We start from the raw sequence: 15,118 nt of genomic DNA on the forward strand, positions 1-15,118 counted from the left end.
CCGGCAACAATATGGTTGAATCGTCCAATTTTTTGATCAAAAATTTTCAACTGAAAGTGAAAACACGATTAAATTATTAAAAGGGACATCGTCAATTGTTAATTTTGTATAATTTTAAAAAAAATAACTAAAAGAAAACAACTTAAAACCAAAAACCAAAATAATTAGAAGAAAACCTATGGTAGAAGAAGGTATGTTACTCAAATAGACTTTTTTATTGATACTATATTTGTAAAATTTTACGTGATTTAGAATTAATTATTAGTCATACCTAGAATTATTCTAAATAAAAGCATGCTATTTTGAAATATACACTAACTAGGATTTAGTTAAAGAAAATTCTAAGTTAAAGGATATACAATATTCTAAATTTCTTTTTGCATGTACTACGTATTATATAAACATCAAATGACTTTATTCTGAAACACAGGTAAAGCTAAGAAAAAGCAAGCACTTAACACGTATCATAATAACTTATCCCAGAACTAAAAGTGAGTTTTCTCTACAGAAGATCAAATTCCACAAGTTACAAACCAGGTCATCCAAATTCTTTTCCCCCCTTGTGCAAGGCTTTGCAGTGCAGGCCATAATTCAGCTACATCATGGAGAGAAGCGGAAAAAAGAGAGTACTAATGGCAAATTAATATATATATGTTGAAGGATTATCCCTTATGCAGGCATTATTCGAAGCCTTTCCTCTGAGGTTTGAGATCCCCCAGAAGTACCCTCTTCTGCAAGTAGAGACTGCAAGTCACTGCCATTTGCAAGACTATTGAACTCCACAGCTTTGGATGGCATTGCTGGATAACGTCGTTGGCAGAATGTCATCAGTCTTTTAACTGATTGCAGATACTTCCTAGTTGTCTCATCATTCATGATATGAGCAACACTGTTTGTGTAAATCTTCTCACGAGCTGACCGTTCATGAATACCAACCATAGTAACACCAATAGGCCAAGGTGCATTACCAATTGCCATCTTAATGTACTGATCCATTGCAGCTAGATAGTCCCTCTTCATACAGCATTCAACAACCACAAGTAGTGCTTGCCTAATGTCATCAGGAAGTAACTGCATACAAAAGAAGTAAACCATGTCAAAATAAGCTTCTCATGCAGAAGAAATAATCTGAATAGGAATCTTAAAAGGGAGAATAAAAGAAACATATTGGAATGTTTTTTTTAAAAAGACAACGACAGAAAGTAAAGACCTTAGACCTCATCATCAGAATTATTAAGCTGCAAGAAGTTCTACTTTACCAGCATATTAAACTCAGATTCAAAACTTCTATGGACTGGGAGATATTTTAGTAGATAAACCAGCAGCACTACTACATATATATTAGCTTTCCATCTACACACCTTATATACTCCCTATGTTCAGAGTTAGCTCAAGAACCTAGGACTTCTATGGACTGGGGGATATTTTAATAGAGAGACCAGCAGCACTGCTACATAAATATGAGCTTTCCATCTACATACATTATATACCCCCTATGTTCAGAGTTGGCTCAAGAACGTACCATTAGAAATAAGTTCGGTAATTATCATCTTTCTGCACATAAAATTGGGCTGATCGACAAATAATCACATTGAGATATACTTGGATTTACAAAACTTGTGAATGACTTGTGGATTTTATTGAGTAAAGGGATATTATGGGAGGTATTGGTTTAGCATCCACTATAGTAACAACTAAATCCTTCAACACCTGAATCTTGAGTAAGTTGGGATTGACTATATGAATCTTCAAGAACAGGTCGCTCTATTTAACCTCATCATGGAACTAAATCCAACATTTGATCAAAATAGAAAATAACCTTGGTTTAACTCTAAAACCCTATGCAAGCATCGAGAAGAGTGTGTTAGGTCCCACGTTCTCTCCAAATGCAAGCATCGAGAAGCATTGTGTCATCAACAACATAGTGCTTATTTACTTTCTCAATTATCATTATCAAAAAAAATTTACTTTCTCAATTGCAATGCATGATAGCTTGTCCTAATTCAAGTGTTCACTCCTTTAAAAAGGTGGCTGCTCAATGTATTCTTACCTTTTGCCTATCATCCATCCAGTCTTCCTTCCCTTCTCAGAAAGGAGACTGAGCTTAAGACAAGTTAATTGTGTGTGGGCTTTTCATTTGTACTTTGTGAAGCTAGCAAAACGGTCTATTTCATATAGGCAGATCAAATTGCTTCCAATGAGAAGTTCAATGCAGAAAATGCAAAAGCTTAGAAGCTCGGGCTTTTCCTTTTTGACTAACCCATTCTCATTATCTTAAATAAGTAAAGTAACCTATAGGTCCTTGCTAGCATTGACAGAGGAGGAAGAGTCGGTTAAAAAAAAGCAAATCTTTCCATTTTTCTTATATAATCCATTATCTATTGTATAATAATATGACATAGCATAAGATCCTCTCCTACACTTGACTAATCATCATCTATAGAGTTATCATTATCACATGATGAAGGATAGGAGATGAGGTCTAGTGCACAGTACATATACATCAATTAATTAAGTGAATGTTATTTTTTCAGTAATGTAATTAACTTAGGGAATACACGCATCATTCTATATTTATACACAAGAAAAGTGCAAATCTTTTTATGCATGTGCATATAGGGACTGTCTCTTTGTCTGCAAATTCATTGAACCATTAACTCTTCCAGGTCATTATGCCATAGCTACCTCAGAATATAACATCCTTAGTCACATGAGGAATGGCCAATGGATTCATTAGTTTATCCCATCATCTGCTCAATCCCGGATGGCAATGAGAATTAGAGTAGAGATCATAACACAGGATGAGACTATGTGCGGGTAAAATCTAACACAGGATATATAGTAAGAAGGTGCTCTTATCCTTCATCAATGTTCTATAATACGACCTATTTCACCTCCAACAAAGACAGTGGAAGAACAAGAGATCATAAATTTTACAGATCAAATTCAATCAAACATCAAAGCAAATCAACTCCAGTTATGATGAGCTTATGTGTTAAATCAAAATAAATCATCACTAGATGCAAACACAGACTTCTACAAGAGACTATATAATCTTTTATATCAAAGTTAGAACTCCAACAAAAACGACCATATTCCGTATTGAATTGCGTAGTTTATTCTTTCATAATTTGGATCCACCTAAGACTCAATTCATACGAGTCTAATTAAGAAAATTTCTAATTAAGTTTCAATTTCAAGCAATTGTGTTGATGAAGATAGACAACTAATATAAAGCTTGCAGAAACTAAATATAGCATCTAAACAAACCAATTAAAAGGGGAGTCAACAGTTACCTTTTTCCTGCAGAACTTGAATAGCGGATGCAAGTACCTAGCACACTGCTTAAAAGTAGCGACCATGGATTTCCCCTTGGCCGTCCGCTTTTCAGAATCAGTCATCTCATCAAGCTCCTGATTCCACTCATTCAACAACTTCTTAAAGAACACCAAAATCTTATCTTCATCACACAACTCAACAAAATTCGTTTTCATCCTCTTCAAATCCTTATCATGATCAACCCCCGAGGAGTTTCCATCTCCACTCAAATCTTCGTCACCACCTCCTCCATCTTTATCCTCACCAGAATCCTCCGTTACCTTCCGCTTCCTTTCACTCATCATCCCCGACTTCTGCCGTTTCTTCAATTCCACAATATCCCTCAAAAAGTCATTGGTTTGCCCCTCAGTCATGTCAGAATCGTCAACTTCGAACGTTCCAGCTTTTAATACAAACTTCAAACGATCAAGCCTCGCCTCGTCATCTTCACCAAATAAAGTCACCGGTTGTTTCAGAAACCTAAGTCGACGAATAACTTCTTGTCGAGGAAGGTTTAATCCATCGATTTTTTGCTCGTCGGTAAGTACTTTGGATACCGATGAAGATGATGAATCCTGCTTGAGGCATTGAGTATCGGTTTTGGAGTTTGATTTTGATGAGGAATCATCGGTAGACTTCTGGTTCTGTTCCAATTGCTTTTGACGGAGGGCTTTGGCCTCAGCTTCACGTTTTTCCTCTTCGCGAATCCTCTGGAGACGCTTCTGTTCGATCTCCGACCGCTTGAAAACTTTCCGGCCACCGACATCTTGAGCCAGATTTTTCCGACGTTGCTCCAATTCCTGTTTCAGTATATCCATCGGCCTAGGGTTTCTCCTGCTCGGAAAATTTTCTCAAAAAAAGGAAAAAGGTCAAAAGACGAACAGTCTGTAATTATAATTGGGGATTGGGACCCTGAAGTCCTGTATATATATTTTTCTCCCCCTTGATTTGAGTTTGATGGGAATTATGCAAAAAAGAAAAATAGTGGAAACTTATTTAGAGAGTAAATATTTGTAAATTTTGCTTTCAAAAGTATGACATAGTTTTTTGAGGTATAATTTTTATTATTTTCATATTTTTATTTATTTATAAATTTGTAATTTAGTAGTATAATAAATTGTGTTTCAAGTTTAAGTCACGTAGATTATTAAGACGAAAAAATATTTTTCTAATACTTAATGATTTGTGATAAAAATAATCCAAATAATGAACCGGAGCGATGAATTGTAAAGCAATAAGCAAAAGAGGTAAAGTAGATCTTATTTAGTTATCTCAAGCGAAATTGTCACCCAACCTCGTCAAGAAAGTAAGAGTTTGAATGCTTTGTTACAACCTAGAGTGCATACAATATTTATGAGGAAAATCAAGTGCCTTATTCTATAGGGAAACAAGTATATTTGTAATCTAATCCTATATACTATTTTGTATGAATTCAACCCCTAATAGTGATAATACTCAACATGTTAAAGCAGTTACATGTGTGAATGTATAACTGCTAGAGAGAATTTTAATTTTTTTTTCAAAATTGATTACAGGATGAGATTTATCATGATCGACCATGAGTGACATATCAGTCATAGTATTAATGTGAGATAATCTTTCGATATTGCACCAGGTTTAAGGTATATCAAAATATAAATCCGACACGATTTCATATTCTTAATTTGTGTTGTTTCTGTTGAGCTGAATCTGACTAGACTTTGACAACAATGTGCTATCTCTTAATACATCCATATGTCAAAACCTTGTTTTGATTCATAGAGACAATCCCCCACTTTTGCATTAAATACTTCTTTTTTGGGTTAAGTTGCATCAAATACTGGTGACACACAGAGGATAGTGAATGTACCAAATTTTACTGTTAGTTATCGAAATAATGAGTATCTTTTACTCCTCAAAACCCATATGAACCCCTTTTGAGGAGGTTAATGTTTTTAGGATTTTTTATGCTACTTTGTTTATAATATAATTTATGATATCATTCCATAGAGATCGAAAAATTTTTACTACAAATTTATAATATTTTGACTACTATTATAGAGAATAAAATTGATGAAACATGAATTTGGAAATTGCAAATTATAAAGATTAAAACAAACCACTTTCAGAAAGTTTTAAAAAGATAGTAGAATTGTTGAATTCACTTGATAATATAATTACAACAAAATATGAGTTTGAACATGCCCTTTCACACCCTCATCTCCATTATCCTCTATCAATTTTTATAGTGTGGCTTAGCAGTTTGATATCGCTAGAGTGGGTATAACTTTGAATGTCACCTTGTTCACCATCTTAAAAATGACATCCAATAGCACCGTCACTCTATACTACCCTTCCTGTATTCCAAAACTTCACTGAAATCGTATCGAGCTCTTCAATCTTTATACAACTACACTGCCCAAAATTGTAACACCACTTTAAAATTTTCCAAAAACCCATATTATATTTACACAACCAATGTATTAAATGAATAAGCAGACAGACAACTAAAAGGTCTTTGAAAGACTTGCATTAAGAGAAAGAAGAGCAGGGAGAGTAGATATTCTACCATCAGCAAGTAGATTGCATTCCGGATCCTGTAGTTACATAATCCAGCAGCTTTAATCATGTCGCCACAGGCAGATTTAACTTCTTTTGGGAGTAATTTCCAGTAAAACAGAAATTCCTAACAAAATTAACAGGGATCATTCCAGTTCCTGAGTGATCTTTACAATGAAAAATTCATGGTCATTTTTTTACGAAGGCATGTGACAAGCCTATTGCACCAGATGAACCTTCCAAGTAAAGCTTCATTACTGCACAAACTCCATATACACATTGAACAGAACTGTTGTCAAACTTTCAGCAGTTCCTGAGATCAAACGTAAACATGTTTCAATAAAATCTTACTAACCTTCATTGTGTAAATAAAAAGGAAGCAGAAGTGAGTCAAAAGGTGAAGCATGGTAAACGAGGAAACAACCAATCCTCGCAATGGAAGAGGGAAAAATTGGAAAAGAAAGCAGACTAGCATCATATTATCAATTGGATAAGATTAACATGGAACAAGGAAAATGGAAAGGAGAAGCAGCTGCATTATAATACTCCATTTTCCAGTAGAAGCATTTTTTCGGAGGATGACAAATGTTCCTATTTATTTGGTCAGCAAATAGAAGATTGCCAGACAACACAAGACTAGAGAGTTTGAATTGGGAAAAAAAAGAGTAAAAACTCTTTTTGGGGTGTGCATGCTTGAAATCAATGATTCCGTTTACATTAACGGACTGCCTGTAACAGACACAAGATGATGCTAGACTCCCATTCCTGTTATGCAGAGCCTAGTCAATGCACATTAGGAAACACACAAGGTATCTAGAAAGGCCTAGCAAAGCACAAAGGTGCAGAGAAACATGGTGTGGTGAAGGGAAGGGTAAGGAAATATTTCTTTATTGCCCAAATCAGAACTTAACTGCTGATACTCAGTTTCTGCTTGTTTATAACTTATTAGAAAACAGTTACCAGGGATTTAGAGTCTACCCATATATTTTTGCATACACGACATTTTATCTCAAACCACATGATATTCTTGATTAACATACCTTCTCCTTCTGCTTGAAGACAGTATCAATCTTCTTCATGTATTCATCTGTCACTTTCTGTGTAGAAAAAGGAAGAATGACACAAGTAGAAGACTTCAGATTGCACTATAATGATGATTATTAGTAGTAATTTGAGCTATTTTCTACTGCAGGTTTGAGAAATTAGAGCAAAAGTTGGTATTACGAGAAAATCTGAAAACAATTTTATTTCTTCTTCCAGTAGAATCCAACTGAAGTATTTAACAGTTAAAGCGTACAATTTATGAGACAATTGTTTAAACAGATATGGATAATCACTTTCTGTTTTGGAACTCTTGTGCCATGAACATCAAACTTTGTTAGTTACCTGTAAATCACTAGATAGGTCCTTCACATTGTCTTCAGAAAGCTTTTTCTCCTGAAAAAAAAGTAAAGCTTCCTCAATATCTAGCATCCGAAAGATATGGGCCAAAAATTGCCTAGAGCTCAAACCTTCTCAAGTTTTTCATAAGCTTTTAAGGCATCTCTTCGTATATTCCTTATAGCTACCTGCAAATATTTTATGAGAAAGAGATAGTAATAGTCCAACGGACATGATCAATAGGCAATATAAGCACAATCAACTACTCCATCCCTAACCAACAGATAGATTCAAAGTAAGAGGGCAAGCTATCTGACTTTGAATATCAGAAGACAAAAGGTTTTTCCATTCAGAATATCAGCGCTGGTTTTTTTCATTACATAGAAATACCAGAGGGAAAATGACGAACTGTACTAAATTCAGTGGTTATTGGGCCTGCCCCCTCTACTGTTCTCCACTTAAATGTTAGGCTTTTGTTTACGGCAGGGTTTGAACTCGTGACATGCGCTTAACCCACACATCACACTTTGTGCTCTTACCATTAAACCAACGCCCAGGGGATAGAATAACAGCAGTATAATCTAAACATTCTTAAAAGTGAAACCTTAGTTGAATTGTTTAGGTATTTCGTGGACAGAAAAGCTTTTTTTTATTTCAACAATAAGTGTGTCACTATTGGGAGGGAGAGAGAAAGAGTATGAAAATTTAGTTCAACATCATATACTGACTGCAATGATAATTCAGTCAATCATGTTAGAATTTTAACACTCTATACAAAGCAAACTAGACATAAACAACAACAACAACAACATACCCAGTGAAATCCCACTAGGTGGGGTCTAGGGAGGGTAGAGTGTACGCAGACCTTGCCACTACCTCGTTCAGGTAGAGAGGCTGTTTCCGAAAGACCCTCAGCTCAAGTACATCAAATCCAAGTAAAAGGAGAGGGAAACTAGACATAAAAGATGCATATTTGCAACAAAAAGAAATGAAAAATTGATAACAAAATATAAGAAATTCTCTTCCTCACAATCCCAGTTCTAAATGTGTCATTTAGTATCTTTTTGTTGGATGATTGAACTACCCCGTTGTTCATAACACCAAGTTTTACTGCTTAATACAATAAGGACCCTGGAGAGGGTACCTCTACAAGCACCAAGTACAGGTATAAATATACCACAGTCATGACCAATTGTAAATCTGAAACCTCAGGTGCTCCAAAGGACAAATAGGAGCTATTTCTAATAGTAGATCCCACTAGATTAAGAATAAAGATTTTTTTTTCTTTTGGAAAGCAGAAAATAACATAGAAAAGGAGTTAGAACAAGCTTTTAGAACAGATAAAACTTACCTTTCCTTCCTCGGCCTGTTTAGAAACAATTTTGGATAACTCCTGGATAAAAAGAAGAGAAATAAAAGTGAAAACTAAAATATACTCAGTGTCAGAAATTGAATATACTGAATTATTCGCAAATTTACCAACTCATAAACTTTGGGGAAAACCTATTAAGTAGACTTAAGTAGAACTAGATCAAAAGCTGCAAGTCTATTTTTCATAAAAGCATGCTATTGTAAGCCATAACTTTTGAAATACTTCATAATAAAAAAGGACAAATGTTCTGAATCAACTAACAGAATGGATGCCCATCAATTTGGAAGCAAAGGTTATTTTTGGGAGTGTGCACCTGTCACATAGCTTGAATAGGAAAATGTCGCGTGTAGTTGAGATAAGAAATAGTTTGAGTTTGTCAGTCCTCTAATAAAAACTAGGTCACTCAACCAGTTATTAAACCTATATGTCTAGTCATTTAGGAGAACTGCATAGTGTAGGCAGTGCCCCTAATTTCGTCTGAGCAATATAGAGAAGTCAGGAAGACTAGATGATGTCAGATACACCAGAAGAACTTCACATTGGTGAACCAATAATGTATTGTCATGAGAAATGATAGCATCAACTTTAAATGAGAGATGTAAGCAATAAAAGCTTGATTCCAGTATCAATTCAAACATGAAAGTATATTGTCCTTCAAATTAAATGGGCTTTAGTTGCCAAAGCAATGAAATATTACAGCCATATATGAACTTAAGATCATTGGTTACTATAAAAACACATGAAATAAACATAAAAACAACAAAAGAGGTATGAATTAGTTTAGGCATCACTCTTCATCTGTATTTTCTTTTTCAAACTACTTTGATATGCGTTACTTGATCCGAAGGTCTTTCGAAAACAGTCTCTCTACCTCCACGAGGCAGGGGTAAGGTTTGCATACACTCTACCCTCCCCATACCCCACCTATGGGACTACACTGGGTATGTTGTTGTTGTAGGAGTGAGCGGTAAAACCAGGTTTTCCCTACAAGCTCCCATAGAGAAACACCAGAAACATTGTGTTTTTAACAGATTATGAATGGTATTATACAATTCTTTTGCTATGCACCAGTCAATCAATATACTACCGTAACTAGAAGCTCATAACGTTATATAGCCCCATAAAATATCTATATTCTAGTATGAAGAAGGTTACTTCAAAAGAGTACGTTGGCATAAAGGCTAGAAAACACGGTGACAGGGAAGTTACTATAAGGCAAAAGCTGCTTATATTTCAAATCTTGTGTTGCTCTATTAAGGGGGTGATCTAGGGCAGAAAAGTAAGGAGCGAAAGACATGGGTATTTAGCTTAAAATCCTTCACAACCTACATAGTGTACCATGTAGGGACAATACAGTAAAACTTTGGAAAGGTTAAATCACCTACCTCACAACCTGAAATGTTTATGATATCCTATTAGGTCTAAATCCTTAAAAGAGGAAGACAAACTTACTGAATATTAATGACAAAGATACAAGATATTAACACAAAACAGATGTAACTGAAAAGCGAGTACCTAGTCTGTAGTTCTTGACTACAGAAATGACAACATTAATTAGTGATCAAATTTTCAGGAACAATAGCCAAATATTTTCCAAGATACAGGATAAAGAAGATGAGAAAGCGTGGCTATCCGGCTATGTTGCGCGGACTCTTCATTTTTGAAGGCGAACCCGTCTCGACGCAACATTGGTGCGGGTGCGTGTCGGATTCGGTCAATCCGATCCGGACACTTTGACCAGAGCCGAGAAAAAAATTTGGGGAAAAGGAGATCAGTTTCCGGCGACCTCTTCAGAGAGGCGGCGGAGTTGTAAGAAGCTTGAAAAAGTAAAAAGAAGAAGAAAGAGGAGGAGTTTTTTCTTCATTGGAAAAGTAAAGAGAAGAAGAAAGAGGAGGAGTTTTTTCTTGAAAAAGTACAGGAAGTACAACTTTTTTATTTTTTTGAAAAAGTAAAGTCTTTTCAACTTTTCTTGAAAAAGAAAACTAAAGGCTAAGGGTTTCTCTAGATAAGTGTGTCCTATTTTATTTATAAAATAAATTAATACTTTTAATGTTTATTATATTCTCTCTTTTCTTTAACAAAATTATACTCCTTTTATTTTGTATGTAATTATACCAAAATATGCAATTCATTATTAAATATATATATATATATATATATATCCATTTATTTGATTATACTAGATATATTTTTTTTATTGATATAATTTTATTTTTCGAGGTACGCTAAAAATAATAAGCAATTATACCATGTATATATAATATATTACACCTTATATTATATATACCATGTATACCAATTAGCCGTATCCCCGCACCCGTATCCTAAGTTGCTCGGACTCGGGTGCGGATATCCGAGACGGATGTGAATCCGAGAGTCGGATTCGGCAAAATTTAAATTTTAAGATTCGGGGGTGCGAATCCGAGTATGGATACGGGTGCGGGGATACGGCTAATTGGTATACATGGTATATATAATATAAGGTGTAATATATTATATATACATGGTATAATTGCGTATTATTTTTAGCGTACCTCGAAAAATAAAATTATATCAATAAAAAAAATATATCTAGTATAATCAAATAAGTGTATATATATATATATATATATATATATATAATAAAATATTATTAAAAATATTTATGAAATATATTTAATAATGAATTGCATATTACTTTACTTTTTCAAAAAAATAAAAAAGCTGTACTTCCTGTACTTTTTCAAGAAAAAACTCCTCCTCTTTCTTCTTCTCTTTACTTTTCCAATGAAGAAAAAACTCCTCCTCTTTCTTCTTCTTTTTACTTTTTCAAGCTTCTTACAGCTCCGCCGCCTCTCTGAAGAGGTCGTCGGAAACTGATCTCCTTTTCCCCAAATTTTTTTCTCGGCTCTGGTCAAAGTGTCCGGATCGGATTGACCGAATCCGACACGCACCCCGCACCCGCACCAGTGTCGCGTCGAGATGGGTTTGCCTTCAAAAATGAAGAGTCCGCGCAACTTAGCCCGTATCCATACTCGGATTCGCACCCCCGAATCTTAAAATTTAAATTTTGCCGAATCCAACTCTGGATTCACATCCATCTCGGATACCCGCACCCAAGTCCGAGCAACTTAGCTATCCGGAAACCAGGTAAATAAAACAAAGATAACATCAATCCAACCCATAGCATGAGTGGCTAAATGACCACAGTGAGATGAACAAAATATTCATGCTTGCTTAAAAGAAACAAAGATTAACATTCAAGCTGAAAGCTGGCATCTAGAAGAAACAAACTTGACTAAGCACTGGAACACTTAATACCTTCCTCCTGTCTGATGTCAACTGGGGTACAGCCAATCGTATTACTTCTCCATCATTATTTGGCGTCATACCAACATCAGAGCTGACAATAGCCTTCTCTATAGCCTTTAAACTGAAAATTAAGACAAAGACTAATGCTTAGTGCAGTGCAAAGTGCAAACATATGCAAAGTTGCTACAAAATGGTTCTAAGGAATTCCTCACGAGGATAATTTTATTAGCCTAAGGCCTAAAATTGACGACAAATTCTATGACTTGTTATCATGACAATTATACAAGAAAAGCAGTACATAAGGGCCAATGAGTCTGATGAAGTAGACGTCCTATTGTTCTGATGCATCTGAATTCCAGAACTCACTCTTTTGCCACCCTACTTCAAATGAATCTAAGAATTTACAAGTAGTATTGATGATATCAAGAAAGCGTGAGATAATGGTCAAGACATCCACAGTATCAGCCCGACCTGATTTTCTTTCTTTTTTTCAAATGTTTCAGAAGTTCAACCTGGATTTGTCATATGGCTGCACCAAGATAGAACTTGCATCAGGAGTGCTAATTTGTGCTATGCTTTTCAAGCTGACTGGAGTGCCATAATAATCAACCTTGTATGAGCAAAACAAAATGAAAAAAAGAAAAGCTGGACTTAGATATATTGAATATAGAAATGAAACAAAGAAATTATGTTTTACCACCATGTCTCAGACACCACATCTCCACACCCAGATAATTAGTATGAATAATGCATGAGAAATAATAAGGAAATGCTAGGGGCTTGAAGTGAAAATAATGAAAAGACACATAAACCTTCAAGCAAAAACACATATATCATTCAGAAGTGATAATGCAAGAGCAGCAGGTATGTGGTACAATTGACTTTACTTCTGATAGACCAGAAGAGAATTGGAGAGGAAAACATATCAGTTAAATTAGGTCTTAGGCCTAACTCAAACCCCAAAAACTAGCTCAAAGGGAGGAGGATTGCTCAAGCCTTATAAGGAGTCCACCCATCTCATTAACCACCAATGTGGGACTTTTTGCTTTAACACCCCAACCTCACGCCCAGTGCTTAGCATTTGGTGCGTGGGCAATTTTGGGCAATTTTTTGACCCACCTCACGCTTGGTGCTTAGCATCTGGTGTGTGGGAAATTTTGGGCAATTTTTTGATTTTTTTTTTTTGGGGCCCCAACATTGGGTGAGATGTGCCCTACTCTGATACCATGTTAAATTAGGTCTTAGGCTTAACTCACATCCCAAAAACTAGCTCAAAGGGAGGAGGATTGTCCAAGCCTTATAAGGAGTCCACCTATCTCATTAACCACGAATGTGAGACTTTTTGCTTTAACACAACATGGCACCTATGACTAACAGGACTCTCAATTCACTTATAAATTACAAATTTGTTGGTACCATTTAAATGGCTTTGCAAGTCGCTCAGTATGTTCTACTGTATCAGTTGTGATGGTTATAAAGAAAATAGTCATGTTAACCACAAGTGTAAGTGGGGGAGGGAGAGAGAGGAGGGAAGGGGGATCCCACAGAATGTCTTACCTCAATTTTATCTAGCATTGCTGGGCTAGCTCTTCCTGTCCTTATAGAGTTGAAATTTGACCTTACAGTTTCAACTGTCTTTTCCATCCTTTCTTTCTAAAGTAAAATAAAAGGTCTGTAAACAAAGAGTTAACATAGCTTTTGATAATGAAAATGAATATCACTATACTCACCACATCTTTCTCAATCGAAGATTTTTCAGCTTCTATTTCTTCAATTGTTGCACACCTCACAATTCCACTTCTGAATAATCAACCCAAGTTACCATAAGTTAATAATGAAATCAACCCAAGTTACCATAAGTTAATAATGAAATCAACCCAAGTTACGCATATGGAGATCAACAATGAAAATCATTGCAAGCACCACCAAGACAAACAACATCTATCTACTACTGCTACACCTCAATACCAAACTATTTGAGAAATCTTAGTAGGTCAGTTAGTTGGTTGGCTACCTGAACTGTCATTTTATTGGTGAAGATTCGATTCCTCACCTACTAATCCCATCCCCATTTTCCCTTCCCCTAACCCCAATTTAAAATACCAAACTATTTGGGGTCGACTATAACTCTTCAATATCCATTCGAGTCAATCTAGATGTTTCATTCCTACATGGGTACTTAACATTTTCTACTGACATACAAAAAGAATGAGCAAACAGCACAAGAATACAGAATTAGCTTGCCTCTTTCCCCAAGATGGTTTAACAAGAGGCTGCAATCTCCTTGCTCCAACCCATAAGCTCGAGTAATTCGCAGACGCCGACCAACATACCACATTACCAGAAGTAGGAAATTTATCTGCAAGATGTTTGTTGAAATGCCACAGAGACGGACACCTTTCAAAACTCAGAAGCTCAAAAGACTACCAAATAGAGAGAAGAAAGAGAGATACCTTGAAAGCAAAAGAGAACAGGTTTGCGGGTGAGTTGCTGTTGGCATAGCAAACGTACTGGAGTTGCAGGAGACAAAGCTATCGTCATTGTTGAAGGGACAGTGAATTTTGCAAAGAGAAAAGCTCTTTCTTCTTTTTTTTTTTTTAGACTTCAGCCTGAAATTTTGGATAAGAAGTTTCCATTTTGTTATTCTTTTTCTTCTTTCATTTTTTTAATAGGAAAATTAAGTAGTTAGGCAAATATTTCGAAATAATTACTATACGTAAGCTATAGTTAGGTTTTCAGATATCGATTGATGTGAGGGATAAAAAATAATCTTGGGATAAATTTTTGGTATCTTTTGATTGTCATGTTTGGAATCAGTGGCGTAGGCAAAAAATTCGTGAAGAGTATCCAAAGTAAAGCCAACATAGAAAATTGTTTATACTATTATTTATTTTATAATTGGAATTGAGATAGATTATTTCTATCTTGTTTGATTATCTCAGTATTTATTTATTAATTATCTTTTAAAAAATTGTGTATCTCAATATTTATTTCTTAATAATCATTTTTAAAATTTCCGTCAAAAAACATTTTTTTGTAATTTGAATCTTGAATCAATATTCAATTTAATTTTCTTGTAACAGTGAGAGAGCAAGAGCTATTAATTTAATGGTTAGGTAAAATTTTAGTTAATAGATATTTTATTGATTTTTCTAGCAAAATCAATAATTTGTTTGCTTATAAGTTCAATAGTTAGACTCTATTTTCAGTCACTAAGTT

At 35.1% G+C, this 15,118-nt stretch overlaps 3 protein-coding genes across 3 annotated transcripts in view; all 3 read right to left on the reverse strand.

Moving 5' to 3' along the window:
• LOC125870523 (uncharacterized) overlaps positions 1-15,118 on the reverse strand; it is a 225,067-nt gene that overhangs the window by 142,566 nt on the left and 67,383 nt on the right. The gene's annotated exons all lie outside the window — the stretch shown is intronic.
• Positions 438-4,181, reverse strand: LOC125870517 (uncharacterized). Its single transcript, XM_049550967.1, has 2 exons — positions 3,297-4,181; positions 438-1,071 (listed from the first exon to the last, which is right to left on the reverse strand). Exons 1-2 carry the CDS (start codon positions 4,134-4,136, stop codon positions 670-672), a joined length of 1,242 nt encoding a protein of 413 aa, XP_049406924.1. The 5' UTR covers positions 4,137-4,181; the 3' UTR covers positions 438-669.
• Positions 5,855-14,517, reverse strand: LOC125870524 (ribosome-recycling factor, chloroplastic). The gene is made up of 11 exons (XM_049550981.1): positions 14,353-14,517; positions 14,144-14,258; positions 13,630-13,699; positions 13,457-13,552; positions 12,412-12,509; positions 11,909-12,020; positions 8,588-8,629; positions 7,368-7,424; positions 7,243-7,293; positions 6,897-6,953; positions 5,855-6,169 (listed from the first exon to the last, which is right to left on the reverse strand). The coding sequence occupies exons 1-11, from the start codon at positions 14,438-14,440 to the stop codon at positions 6,152-6,154; spliced, it is 804 nt and encodes a 267-aa protein (XP_049406938.1). The 5' UTR covers positions 14,441-14,517; the 3' UTR covers positions 5,855-6,151.

Source organism: Solanum stenotomum, chromosome 7, assembly GCF_019186545.1.
Source record: "Solanum stenotomum isolate F172 chromosome 7, ASM1918654v1, whole genome shotgun sequence".
NCBI classification, from domain to species: domain Eukaryota; kingdom Viridiplantae; phylum Streptophyta; class Magnoliopsida; order Solanales; family Solanaceae; genus Solanum; species Solanum stenotomum.